Source organism: Pipistrellus hanaki, assembly GCF_964339955.1.
Source record: "Pipistrellus hanaki genome assembly, chromosome: 8".
In the NCBI taxonomy this organism is placed as follows: Eukaryota; Metazoa; Chordata; class Mammalia; order Chiroptera; family Vespertilionidae; genus Pipistrellus; species Pipistrellus hanaki.
In genome coordinates, this window is record NC_140510.1 from 80380704 (window position 1) to 80395849 (window position 15146).

Sequence of the window (15146 nt, forward strand, 5' to 3'; positions counted from 1 at the left end):
CAAGTCCTATCTCTCTTGAGTTACTGTAAACATTTTAAACCTGTGGGAAAATGACATCGCAAGCATACATCTGAAAGATCATGAATATAAACCACAAGTGCCCGAGAGCAATATTGTAACACCCACCTACCTCTACGGTTTTAGAAACAAGAGCCATAAGGGAGCCAAAAACTAGATGTGCCAGTCTCAGGACTTTGACTCTGCATTGCAGTAAACCACTGTGTTCCTAAAATCTGCTACAACACCAAGCTTCCCATCGTCAGGACTGATAGATGTCATGTGAGCACTTTACACACCTGAAGTACAATTTAGTCCATTTAGGTTGGGTGGCTCCCAATTTTCTGTCAAAAAAGTACATTAAAAGTCCTAAAGTATGAATTTACAGGAAAGAAATTAAGCTTTTTAGTTTTTGAATGTGTGTGGCAGGTGAATGAAAACCTTTGCCATTTCTAAAGTTACTTCCTGCCTGAATTGGAACTGCTCAGCATGCCCAAGTCACAGGCAAAGCAAAGCACGAGGGAAGCTTGCTATTGAGAAACCAACGAAATGACCTCTTCTCTGAGAGGGAGACCTTCGTATTTCAGGCAAACCCCAGGAAATAACTGAGGTTTCAGTGCAGTTCTGGGACCTGCGCTCCAGAAACTGCCACGATAAACTTTGTTCTCATCTGGTGCAATTGAGATTCTTTTATCCCTCACTACCCCTTATAAACTGTTCTCCTTTAAGGAATGAGAACTCTGCACATGAATAAAAAAGCATGCGGCTGTTTCAAGGATGGGATAAACATGATTCAAATTCAGCCACGTGTTTTAGCACCAATTTAGGAAGATGCAACATTATTAGACATTCTGATATAAAGATGGAGAGGGAAAACTACAATAGTAGTGGAAATGCGATATCCTATATCATAAAAGCAGAATATGCTAAGTGCCCGATCATCTGGTAGTCCATTCAACCAATCAAAGCATAATATGCTAATGATATGCTAAGGCTGCTTGCTCAACCAGTTGCTATGATGGGCACTGACCTCCAGGGGGCAGATGCTCTGACCAGTAGGTTAACTTGCTGCTGGGATCTTGCTGATTAGGACTGAGCGAGATGAGCAGGACATACCCAGAAGCCCTCCTGTGTGCCTCCCCAGCCCCAATCATGCACCAGTGGGGTCCCTCAGCCTGGCCTGCACCCTTGTACAATCCCGGACCCCTTGGGGAATGTTGGAAAGCCAGTTTTGGCCTGATCTCGCTCAATGCAGGAGCTGCCCCCTGGTGGTCAGTGCGCTCCCACAGGGGGCGTGCTTCTCAGCCTGAGTGGGCTCACAGATGGTGAGCACAGCAGCAGTGATGGGAGCTTCTCCTGCCTCCACAGCAGTTCTAACCATGTCAAACTGCCCTCCCCCTGGGCAGCAGGCCCAAGCCGGCAGTTGGACATCTCCTGAGGGCTCTTAGGCTGGGAGAGGGTGCAGGCCGGGCAGAGGGCCTTTAGTTAAAAAATAAAACACCTTGGCAGCTAAACCAAAAACACTGAAGTACTAACATAAGCTAGCTGCCTTTCATTTAATATTCTATGACTGGAAAGGTTCATTTGATTATTTAAACACTAGCACAAGAAGTATAGAATGATTCTCTCTTGTACTACAGGAGTCATGTCCTCTACATTATAGATGGGGGACCCACAAATCTTGGAGTTGAGGTAGGAGATGGTGACAGTCAGTTGAGTTACTGGGCTGAACATCTGGGTTGCCAGATCCTCTATGAACTCAGACCCTGGCTTTGTCACTGAGAAGCAATGGGGTCTACATGAACTCTGTCCCCGTTAAGCTGTCAACAGTTTCTGGTCTCCGACTCTGCTACACCAAGTTGTAAGGCCGGTCTCCAGGAGAACCGAGGGAACTCTCAGGTTCCAGGAAGGCCTCTCACCACCCTTTGCTGCCGCACTCTGGCTCAGCTTTATTTATTTAGGTTTTCAAGTAAGATTTCACTTGACAAAACAATTTCATGCCTTCATTTTTTTTTTTTTTTAATTTTAAATCACAGAACTAGGTAATCTTTTGGGGCTCTTTGCTTTGAAAAAAAAAATTAACAAATGTGATATTCTTTTTTCTCTCTCAAAGATTCCCCACCTCCAAAACACACACAAACACACACATACACACACAAAACAAACAAACAAAACAAAACAAAACAAAAAACTGCTTTGAACTGGGTTCTTCCCATGTGATTTTTCTATTGCTTTCCTTTCTTTCTATATACACAGCAACATATTCTCTTTAAGATCTCAATTTGCGTTTCGTGCTTGTCTCTTCAGAGTAAATAGGATAATCGATGTGTTTCTGTCCCAGCTCTCTATCTTGAAAGGGTTTTTGTGCTTGAAGTCCTAAAATTGTAATTCTAAGGCACAAGCCTCACTTGATTTTGTTTGATAAATTGCCTTATTTTTATCTAGAAGTAGAGTTGAGGGTGGGGTATGAAATGGGCTAAACTCAATGACCTGAAGAACAAAGGCCACGTTCTCCAAGATTAAAGAAGGAAGGGATCACTGGTCTCCCCGGGGCTGGCAGTGGGTGTGGTGGGAGGACCTCTGGTCCCACTCTCATTCGGTACCCACAGAGGCCCAAGCCGCCCATGTGTGGTGTGTGGATGGATGTGCAAGCCCTGAGGGACCACATACCACGAGGCAGAGTCCCTGGGAACAGTCTCAGGCTGGCTTGCAGGAGGAGGAGAGTTCTGTGACTCAGAGCCCAACCCTCCAGTCATCCCAGGCAGCTCAGCCCAGATCAGCTGGCAGCCAGGGGTCTCCTGACGTGTGACTGAGCATAGCCATGGCCCCAGAGCCACCCACTCGCGAGCAATAAACTGCTATGTTATGTGCCAAGTCCAAAGAGAGAGAGAGAGGGGTGATGATATGGAAGCTGTAATGACTGCCCGTACCTGACAGATTGCAGAGCTCTGCTCCCATGGAGTGAACAGAAGTGCCTTTATGTGTCAATTCTAAAGGTCAGCAAGCTGGACATCCCGCCCCTGTCCGCTAAGCCCCAAGAATCCCTCGTCAGACTCTTCACATCCCTACAAGAAACCTTGTGGGAACCTTCCAATGAATGATGAAAACAGAGTTTTTGACTTTTATAGGTTAGCCCTAAGCAGGAATACTTTTAATTTAGAAATAAAGTACTGTGATATTTCTCTAATCTAGTATATAAGACCATAAAGGACTACAAAAGTTAGTACAGATCAATAAAGAAATACGTATATTCCTGTTTGGTAGAAACCTTTGTTTTACTTTTGAGGTCGGTATCAGTTGCTCCTATTTATTTATTAATTCCAATTTGGTAAACATAGGCTATTCAAGCATAAGTATTCTCATTTGGTGAGAGAAAATGGCTGCCCAGGGTCTCAGAACTATGATTCAGAATTCAAACCACGATTGTATTTCCCTGTAGTTCATATTTCTTCTGCTACACTAAGCCTCTTTCTATGAAATTCTTGCCTGAATTAATTTTGATGATGATAAATATTAGATCGCATAGGATCATTTTACTTAATATTATATTACAATATATTAGGCACTGCAGCTTTGGTAGGACGTGTGCAGAGCTGATGCATGATGTATTTAACCATCACCACAGATGGACCAGTGGAGGCTACTGGCCATTTTATAGGTAAGGAAAACAACTCGGAGACAGTAAGTAATTTCCCTAAGTCACAGATGGTAAGTGGTACAGCTGAAACTGGGACACCGTAGTGCTTCTGTCTCAGTCCTGCTCTAAAATTTGTTGAACGGTACCATTTCATCTCACCACATGAGGCGATGTCTTTATTTATTTATTTGTTTGTTTGTGTGTGTGTGTGTGTGTGTGTGTGTGTGTGTGTCTTTCCCAGTGGGACACAAAACTGATAAAGAGAATTGTTGTTCTTTCTTGAATTCTCAGATCTTGGGATCTTAACTGTTACATCTTAATATTTTTTTAAGTTAATAAACAAACTGCTCCTGGATTAAAAAAAAAGACTTCAGCTATTCTCTTTCTTTTTCAAATTTCAATTATTGAATTAAGACATGGGTGTAAGACTAGACAGAGATTCTAAATATTCCACCCACTAGATTGCCTCTTTAGAAAGAAAAGAAAAATAGCATCTTCACGGAGTAATCAATGACTTGTCCATGATTCTGAGTTCGGTTTTTCACCTTGGACGAGTTCACATCATGGTCCTGGAAAGTCACTGAAGGTATTATTCTGAATATAATTTCACTACTGAGTCAGATTTATGGCACTGAATTTTCCTAAAGATATAACAGCAATTCATGAGAATATATAATGCATTCAAATTTAAATAATAGAAGTAAAAATGAAAACATTAAGCAACCTTATGTCCTTATCTCTCCCAAAAAAGTAGTTATATAAGAAAAGTTAATCTCTCTATTTTAATTTTAATTAGTGAATGTCATTAAATGGAGTTTAGCTATGTCACTAATACTATGGCTTGCAATTCCAATACTCCTTTTCTCTTTCACCTTTATAAATTATAATAATTTCGCTGTGTCAAAACACAATCAAAGAATGTATTCAGAATACTGGTATTGGTATTCATAATATTTAAACATATTAAATATCATTACTATATTATAAAATGTGAAAAGGGCCAATTTCGTCTCTTTGAGGATGTTAGTACTGTTCTCCATTTTCTCTAGACTATGTATTATTTTAAAATTGGATACATTAAGTTTATACACACAAACACACACACACACATATATATATATATATATTATAGACATATGTAAATATAACTGAGGTGACATCTACATTTAGTGCTCAGTTCATGAGTTTAATTGGCATAAGATACTCAGATTTTAATTTAATTTTATTTGTGCAGAAAAGAACGGCTGGATCAAATGGGAAATTCCATTTTCCTGTCACTGCATAGCTGCTGCTAGAGAAAAATGGAAAAGTAGAAAGAAGGTAAATGAAGTCGCTGCTCATGTTACATTCGGGCCGTAAGGAAAACGCTGCATCTGTGCATGGAAGAATACTTTATCTGACACAGGAATCTGCTGATCTTCCACTCATCAAGAATTGTAGTGTTGAACTGAGAAACATTCTTCTCTCTTTACCCCTCCACTAACTCCCACTGCTGCCAATATTTAAAATAAAACAAGTTTCATAGACACCTCCCAATGGCCTCAGAAATGTCGGGTTTCACAGCAGAATTCTCATTAGTGCCAAAAGAAATTTGGGAACAAACGCAGTAGAATATAAAATTAAAAAAAAAAGTTTGAGGAAATCTATTATACTGGCCTAAAAGTCACACTGACCTTTGAATAATACATTTTTTTTTTACAAACCATAAATGCTAGAATCAATCTATTAGTAAAATTATAACTGCAAGTCTTTTATTTATAGGCAGAATCTAAATTATTCCAGTTAAACATATTAGACTAGTTTTGATTCTTGAAAATATGGAATGGTTTTTATTTTCATTTCCTTTTGGAAGGATTTTAAAATTGGGTCCATTTATGACTTAATCAGGCAATGAATCATGTTGAAGTATACCATGGACCACTGACATATGTTTTTAGAATTATCTCTTTAACTAGTTCCAATGGTAAACTACTGAGAAAACAAGCCATGGGGACCCTGCATCGGAATTAAACTCAAATCAATTAGAAATCCCGAGGAAATCTGACAGTAAAGCAAAATAGGCCAGCAAAGCCCTCAGGAAGGCTGCAAGATTTTGAAAAATAGTAGCTTATATGCAGTATTCAGACTTTACAAATACAGTAACAACAGAAAAAAAAAAAGCTGCTGCAAGTAATAGTTTCCTTAGGAAGGCATCAGGAGCTTATAGGACAGTAATAGGAAGTCAACCCAATATTAACTTCTTCTTGCTTGAGATTGAAAAGCTAGAATTTGCTCTTGGCTCTCTTCAGTAATAGACTATCTTAGTCAAAGAATTACAACTGACCTCAGATCTTTGCCAGGTCACTGATGGCTTCTCATGTTTTTAATATTACAAATAACCGACAATTAGAGGGCATGGTAATGGCACATGAAGAACAGCATCTTAGATAAATGTGTAGGAGATCACATGAAGATGGAAGGCTCAAGTCCTTTCTTCTAAAAATCAGAGATATTAAGTATTAAACAGAAGATTATGTCCTCCTACCTCAAGTATGGCCTAAGACCAAATGTTTGATCATTTATATTTGATAATTAAAAATTGAGTATTTTTTAAAAGACATCATTAGGGTGTTGCAACTATAAATGTGTATCTTTCCTATTGTTTTCATCTTAGATATTATCCAAAATAACACATAGTGTCCATGCCTACTCTTTGCTAAGCAGTATTTTTAATAGGTTATAAGTATTATTTTATTCTTATAATTACTCTATAAAGTAAGTATTATCACTGTATCCATTTTTGGGGGAACAGAGAGATTAACTTGTCTAAGCCCACACAGCTGATAAGTGGCAGAGGTTGGATTTGAACCTATTCAGTCTGGTTCTAGAGTCTGTGTGCTGAATGGAAACTAATGCCAAACTACAAATTTTAAATTCCTAATGTCACCTGTTATTATATTTATACTACCTAATAATTCACAGAACACTTTTGAGCTTCCTTTATTATTTTACTTTAAGAAATCACAAGTTGAAAAAAATTCCCATATGAATGAGTATCCAGTTTGTTTTCTTTAAAATGTGACTCAGGTGCTAATGATAAGGCAGCCACAATTTTCATGAAGATAAGTATTATTTATGATAGAATCTTTTCTTTTTGGGATCAGTGCTGTCACAACAACAGATGAAGTGTCAGGCTCCTCCCAAATCCTCAGATTCACAAGTCCTATTGGAGGAGAGGGAGTGCCTTCAAGCTGCAGGGATGTGTGCGTGCTTACATGTGGGGGTGTGTGTGCGCATGTGTGTGTGCGTGTGTGTGTGTGTGCGTGCGTGCGTGTGTGTGTGTGTGTGTGTGTGTGTGTGTGTGTTTTTGGAGAGAAAAGTGCAGATTGCTTTGCAGGCCCTGCTCAGGCAGCAGCTACCTGGTTTAGAAGCCAGGCATCTCAATCTATTGTTGCTTTTATTAGGACTTCCCTGCACCCATTTTCCTCATCTATAAAGTGGGAGAACAATGGCATTATTAACTCTAAGGGGATACACACAGCACTGAGCAGATGCTATGAATGAAAGACATGCTTTATCTCCATGGATTCAATCAGTATCAGCGTTATTCACCATGAAGCTTTTCCACTGTAAATTCAAATGCGCTTTTCAGAATCTGTGCAATTGTCTTGTAAAAAGCTGTTTGCACAACTTGTTAGTAACGACTGCGAAAGAAGGAATTGTCACTATTATATGTCTGGCTTCATAAAGCACATGGAAGGCATTGTTAAATAATAACATGTTCTGCTCTGCTTACCAAGTTAAAGCAAGTTTCAAATGAAGCATGTGCAGAGAAAATATAGCTGCATATAAGAAACAAGCACAAAATGTTGGTATTTAAATTTGTGATTTCTATTGCATAACCATCTTAAAAAATACTTTTCTATTGATTTCAGAGAGGAAGGGAGAGGGAGAGACAGAAACATCAAAGAGAGAATCATTGATCGGCTGCCTCCTGCATGCTCTACACTGGAGATTGAGCCTGCAATCCGGGCATATGCCCTGACTAGGAATTGAACCATGACCTCCTGGTTCATAGGTCAATGCTAACCACTGAGTTACACCAGCCAGGCTATTGCATAACCTTCTGTAGATTAATGAACCAAGGGAAGAATGAAAAAAGCCTTGTGATATGGATGAAATATTTTGAATACTTTCTTTAATGTAAAAACAGATTCATGATTCTAATGTTCATTTATTAGTGTGAATTTAATCAAGTTACTTAAATTTTCTGTGACTCTATCTGTGAAATAGACATAATGATCCCTAACCTGATAGATCTGTGATGAGACTAATTAATTAATAACATATATAGCTGTTCTCACAGAGAGTAAGTGCTTAAAGTGCTCAATATTAGCTATAATTTGTATTTCTTCCATAAACTGTTAAACTTCCCACTGGGAGGTTATAACACAAATATCAATTGGTTAGTTCACAACACCATCCCCCCTCCTCCCAACTTTGTCAACAAAACAAAACAAAAAAAAAACAAAACAAAAAAACAAAACAAAAAAAAAAAAAGGGGGGGAGAGGATGCATCCCAAATGGAAGTGGGTATTGAGAGTAAATAGGCTGATATTTCTCTTTCTTTCATAGTCTCTCTTGGTGAGAAATGAAAGCAAAGAAAAAGAAGCCACTAAGTTATTGAAATAGCTATTTATAAAATACTCATCTGTACTCAGACTATGCTGCTCATATTTTACGGGCATTTCCAAAACAGCTCTCTGTGTCATGGTTTTCAGGCTATAACTAATAAAGGGGATTGTTTTTAAACACTGTGTTCTAGGAGCTGAGCCAGGGACCTTCAGTAGGCTATTTTATTTAATCTTTGGAAATCATTATGAGGAAGCATATTTGTTTTTTATTGCTGTAAATAATAACCACAATCTTAGTGGCCTGAAACAAAACAAATTTATTTCCTTACAGCCCTGGGCATCAGAAGGGCAAACTCAGTTTCTCTGGACCGAAAACAACACGTTGGTAGGCCTGGGTTTCTTCCAACATGTCGGAAGGTCTGGTCTAGGGGTGAATTGGTTTCCTGCCTTTTTTGGTTTCTAGAAATAGAATCAATTCTTCAGTTTGTGGCCCTGTCCTTGCTCTTCAAACTCATCATCCAAAACTGTTTCAAACTTGATATCTTCTCTTTCTTACTCTGCCCATCTGCCTCCCATGTATAATACATATAAGATTTCCTCAGTGACACAGGCCCCACCTGGAGAATCCAGAATAATCTCCCCATTTTAAATCCTGATTTTAATCACATCTCTGCAGTCCCTTTTAACATGTCAAGAAACATTATTACTAGATTCTGGGAATAGCACATAGCATCTTTGGGGATAAGGGGTTAATTTTCAGTCTACTGCAGGTAGACACTATTCTACTTATTTTGCAGGTGAGAAAAAATATAATAATTATTAACTCCAATTGAGAAATACAATTCAAAGAGACTGAATAACTTGCCCAAACTCACCAAACTAAAAGTGGCCATTGATATACTAATGTGGGTCCTTCTGACCTTAATGCTGTTTCTACTACACAAATTCTGCCCCCAAAGTAGAAAGAAAGAAAAAAAAAAGATCAAGGGAAGGTTCCTTAAGAGTATATTTTAAATTGTCTTATTGGTTAAAATACTTAAGTATTTTTATTGAATGGCTACTATATACTAGTATAAAAGACTCAATTTTAGATGCTGAGAGGATATATGAATCAGCCCTAGTCAGCCATATTTCAATGCCTGTAACTCCTAATTCTACATCTACAGTCCTGGACAAATTAAAATATCTAACTGACAACTCTAGTTTTGTGTTCTATACAGTTTTTCAATTTGTCATGTCTGGAACCGAACTTTGGAATCCGTTCCCTGCAAATGAGTTTAATCTCTGAGCCTTCTCCACTTCAGGAAAGAGCATCGCCCTGCTTCTCTCCCTCCGAGCCCACAGCTAACAAATAATCCGATGCCTGAAATTCGTCTCAGAAACATATCCTGGTTCTATTTATCTCTCATTATTTTCATTACCCCCAGACTTCTATCTGGTATCTTCAGTTCCACTCTCATATTGCCTCAATCTATTTTCCATACACAAACTCCTCTGAACATAAATTGGATTATGTCAATTCCACAGAATTCTTCAATAACTACCCATCTACCACATTTCAGGAATACCTTGTTCTGTGTAAGACATCTGTGTGCCTGTTGTCCTGGAGTAACTAGCAACAGAGCCTCCATTCACTTCTAACATTCTTCCATTTAGATAATAATTTACATAGCCACCATATATTTTAGGGCTTTGTGTAATCTTTTCTCTGCTTATAATTTCTTCCCAGAGCCAAAGCCTTTTTCCCTTAGGACTCTTTGGGATCTGCCCTGGAGTCTCCCCCATAATTACTTTTCTTCAAAAGCTGAAGCACAGTGTTTGATCCTATACTTTATTGTTTTGTTTGCTGAATGTCTGTCCATGCTATTAGGGTATACAGAGAGAAGCAGACTCTTGCTGATGTTGTTTACCCCTAGACACTTCAGTCGGCATAGAACCTGGCACATGGTGGGTATCCAGAAAAGATGGATTGAAGGATTAACGGCTAAGTAAACTTGCCCTACAGTCAGGGAGTTATGCAAACACACAGTATGCCATTTAAATAATAAAAAATGGGTCAAGACACCGATGACCATAACAAATACAGAAGAAGAAGAATTACTTTGTTCAAAGAAAGAGGTTGACTAGAGAAGGCACCATAAGGGGAGGAAGCCCAGTCGGTGCTGATGAATGAAAGAGAAACTATGAGAAAAGATTTTCAAGTAGAAGAGATGGCATTTGCAAAGGCAAAAAGGTTTAAAACAGTGACTATTCGGGGAACTCAAAGCAGTGCCTTTTATTAGAGTATACAGTCTTGCATAAATGATATATTAATGCCATGTATCCCTAAGGATAAAGCCTAAATTATGGAAAAACACTGCAGGAAATATAGTGAGGCACTAAGAAATTTGAAACTTAGCTTTGTTTTCATGTACACTGCTAGGATGCTTTGAGAATTCTTATTGCATATTTAGCTCACCTTATGAATTATAGACATTCTTAGATAAGCAAATCACTTTTTGAAGAGTTATATTTGAAACTTCATTACCATAAAGAATCCTCCCAGTAGTGAGTTTGTCATGCAATATTCACAAAATGATAATACATAATCCATAAGAAGATATATTGAGATTTATGGTACATAAAACTAAACTGGGATTTCCCTTCAAATAATTCTTTTAGTTTTCATTTTAAGAGTTATCTCAAATTTCTTCTTTGAGATATGTATTCCTATTCATTCTTTGATTGCACAAAAACATGCTAAGACTACTAAATTAAAACTTACATATTTATATTACACAACTGCAATGATGAATATAACTGTATAATTTATAGAATATCAAGTCTATTTTAAAATATATTTTTTATTGATTTCAGAGAGGAAGGAAAGGAGAAGTAGAGAAAATCATTGATTGCTGTCTCCTACATGCCCCAAGCTGCATGTAGTATGGAGCCTGCAACCCGGGCATGTGCCCTGTCCAGGAATCAAACCATAACCTCCTAGTTCATAGGTAGATGCTCAACCACTGAGCCATATGGGAAATCCAGTCATATTTTGATGTAAGAGTTAAAACAGTGAATCAAAACTCAACTTAGGGGTATATATCTAGAAGGAGAAATTTCTCAAGAAATATCCTTGGTATAGCCAACCATAAATGGTTTCCTAAACATAAAAAACATATACCAGAAATTGGATACTGGTGGCCTGCAGATGAATGCTCTGTCTGGCTCTCAGAGCAGTTCAAAGTTTGAGTCAAGATTTAAATTTGGAGGAGTCACATAAACCATCCAGTTCTAACCCCTCTTTAAAAAATTGAAAACTGACATCATGCTGAGTGAAATAAGCCAGTCAATGAAAGAGAAACACCACATGACCTCACTCCTTTATGGATAATAAAGAACATCATAAACTGATGAACAAAAAGATAGATACAGAGACAGTAAAGCAACAGACTGTCAAATTACAGCGGGGAGGGTAGGGAGATCTGGGGGAGATAAGAGATCAACCAAAGGACTTGTATGCATGCACATAAGCAAAACCAATGGACGAAAAACTCAGGGGGGGATGGGAGTGTTCATATATGGGTGTGGGGGGGCAATGGAAAGATATGTACACATATAATACCTTAATAAAAAATAAAAAAATTGAAAACTGAGAATACTGGGGGGGAAACCAGTCTTCTATAGGGGAGTAGTTGTTCTTCAGTCATCAGAATCACCTACCCCATCAGCTCAGGTTCTGAAATCCAGACCACTTCCCTCATGTGGTTACATACCTGAAAACTTGTGCCAGACCAATAAAACCCCAACCATTAAAGACCAATTAGCATTATCAAAATGTCTAGGAAAGTATTACAATTTTCACATTTTGTAATACTGAAAATAGCATGTACTTGCTAGTTTCAAAATCATCTAAAAATGGGACAATTAAGACATTTAATCTCTTCTTCTTTGGGTTTTGTTTGTTCACTAAATGGCACCAAAACAAATAAAAAGCCAAACAAGCTTAGAACATATCTTCAACACAGGATATATCTTAACGCCGGTCTCTGTGAGGACCCAGAGACCATGAAGACCTCTTAATGCCTTCCTGCAGCTGAACCTATGACTTGGTTGTATTTTTTCAGATTTTCAAGAAAAATTTCACTTCACATAATAATTTCATACCTTACATTTTTTATTTTTAAGTCATGAAATATGATAATGTTCTGGAGCATTTTAATGCACCAAAAATGTTAACAAGTTGCTATATTCACTTTCAAAAAAAAAGATTCACCACTCCACAAACAAACTTTTCTGGCCTGGGTCCTTTCCATGCCATTTTTATATTGCTTTTCTTTCCTTTTATATGCACAGCAAAATGTTTTATTAAGATATCAATTTGTATTTGATGCTTGCCTCTTCAGAATAAATTGAAAAATCTGTGTGTTTCTGTCTGAGCTCTCTTTGAAAGGGTGTTTAAGGGCTTTTGTGCAGTAGGACCTGAAATTGCAATTCCAAGGCACAAGGCTCACTTAGGTTTTGTTTGAGAAATCCACATGTTTCTCTGGCAGGGGAGGTGAGGTGGAACGTGGTTTCCTTTTCCTTTTCCTTATCAAACACAGGTCTATGTATTTCTCCCTGGCTGGTGAGCTATTTCTTTTGTCACCTGGTCACTATGCCAGTCCAAAAATATATAAATATATCCTGCCTTTGATCAGTGGTTTGAATATAAATACTTCCCTATACTATATCTTTTAATTGCAAGCATAATATATTTAAATTGATAAAAACAACATGACATGTTTTCAATATCAAAACAGTTCAAGGTCAGGAAATATAAAGCTAGAAAGGCCATGGGCACAGGAAGGGGCGGGCACCTACCTTAGCTATCTGGACACACCAGTTAAGCAGCAGCTGTGAACCAATGTTATCCTTGTGTTCATGGACGTAATCCAACAGGCAGCCGTGGGGCATGAGCTGTGTCACCAGCTGAATGGTGGGGCTCAGACACACCCCCAGTAACCGGACTAAATGTGGATGGTCCATACTCGCCATGATCAGAGCTTCCTGTAAGAGAAAATGTAACACCATCGTGTCAACTCAAAGTTCTTTACAAATACAGTTAGTTGCACTGCACTAATGGTGCTGATAAGGATTTTGAAGTGCATTCTCACTAAGAAGTCAAATTAAAATAAAGACATGATGTTGCTACTATATTCTCAGTGATTTAATTCAAGTAAAATTAAATAAAAAGTAAACACTACCCATGTACCAAAGTAGAACATAGTTTAGAATAAGTGAATATGAATAGCAGTATTTTCTCTTTTGTAATACAGAGTGCATTAATTGTTGTTTACTGACTAAGACGTTGAAATGGAATCCTGCCTTATACCATGGATTTTTCACCTTTGTTCTTTGGTTCTAGAGTACAGTAATGTATACAAATGCAGTTATTTACATGTAGAATAAGGTAATCCAAACTTGTCACCCATTATTCATAAGCAATATACCTATTGTGTATTTATGTGAAAGAATAAATATTTTAATAAACATTTCCTCCTAAGTTTGCCTTAACTCAAATTTATTTTATTTTCAAAATTATAAGTGACATCTTATTCATAGAATTATAAAATATGAAAGCAAATTTGAGACTAAAAATATTGTCTAGTCCAAATTCATTGAATAGGAAACATTTTTATTTTTATCATAATTATCAAGGCACTTTTGCTTAATGGATATAGATTTTTAGCACATACTAAAGTGAGTTTCCAATGAAAAGTTATTGAAAATGTCTTTATGTGAATTTAAAACAGATATGACATAATCTATATCCATTGATACAAATGTATCATATATGTATCATATGATACATATATGATACATATATGTACCATATCCCACACACATGGGTGTGATACATATATGACAATTATTATCATCAGTTTACCTATATGAAGGTGTGTTCATTGTACTTGAATAATTTCTGTAGCTTTAAATTTTTTTCAAACCAAAATTCTAGAACAGAAAGCTATATTGAACTTGTTTTTAAGATGGCATAGCATATTGAGTACACACATTCACTTCCATTTGCTCTCAATTCCAATTTAGTAACAATAAAGGAATTAATAAAAAGCCAGAAACCAAATATCACACAGATGAAAAATAAGGAAAGAATACTAGAAGTAGGAACCGGCTTGGCAAACATAAGAAATCTGAAGTCTAACTTGGCAAGGGGGAAACTGAGAAGAAATCTGATTTACATCACAGGTATACACCGGCTAGCACCATCGAAGGCTCAGAGTGTTAGCACCATACACCCCTGTAAGCCAAGCAGGAGGGCACACATGACTTCTGCGAGATTCTGTCCAAGTATATTTAAGGAACAACTTGGACTACAGATCTGTTTCTTCCCTCCATCCTTAGGAGAGACTAACAAAAAGAATTGTGAACTGTACTATTAGGCACAATAGGAAGAGAAGGACTCTGACAAATATTAGACTTATGCAAATTAACCCATGTTGAAAATTTGGAACAATTTCTAGTTCCTTCTTCCAGATGGAGCTGTGGCCTCAAAATTCTGAGTTTTGTCTAAACCTTGAATTCCATACCCAGGAAAATGTTAACAAGGTGAGTGGATACACAGACATGTTCAGACACATCTGTTCTTAAAAATTGTTATCTCAGGTGCTTTGTCTCTCTGTTAGATGTGTGTATTAAATAAAGAGTACATTAAATTGAGGAAACAAGGAAATAGCAGTGATGGAATACTTCAGAATAAAGGATGTGCAGCAGAATGAGATAACAGCATTCAGTCTGGAGTAGAACATGTCACTCTGAAAAGGCGATCCTAGAAGATGGAATTGATAGAATAGCTAATGAGATTAAAGTACTAGTTACAGGGGTCCTCAAACTTTTTAAAGTGGGGGCCAGATCACGGT

General features: G+C 37.5%; 1 protein-coding gene across 1 annotated transcript in view; it reads right to left on the minus strand.

Annotated features, from left to right (window-relative positions):
• ERBB4 (erb-b2 receptor tyrosine kinase 4) overlaps positions 1-15146 on the minus strand; it is an 823165-nt gene that overhangs the window by 133096 nt on the left and 674923 nt on the right. Inside the window, exon 20 of the mRNA XM_084891653.1 lies at positions 13090-13275. Within this exon, the coding sequence (XP_084747779.1) occupies positions 13090-13275 (186 nt within the window). The remainder of the gene's footprint in view (positions 1-13089; positions 13276-15146) is intronic.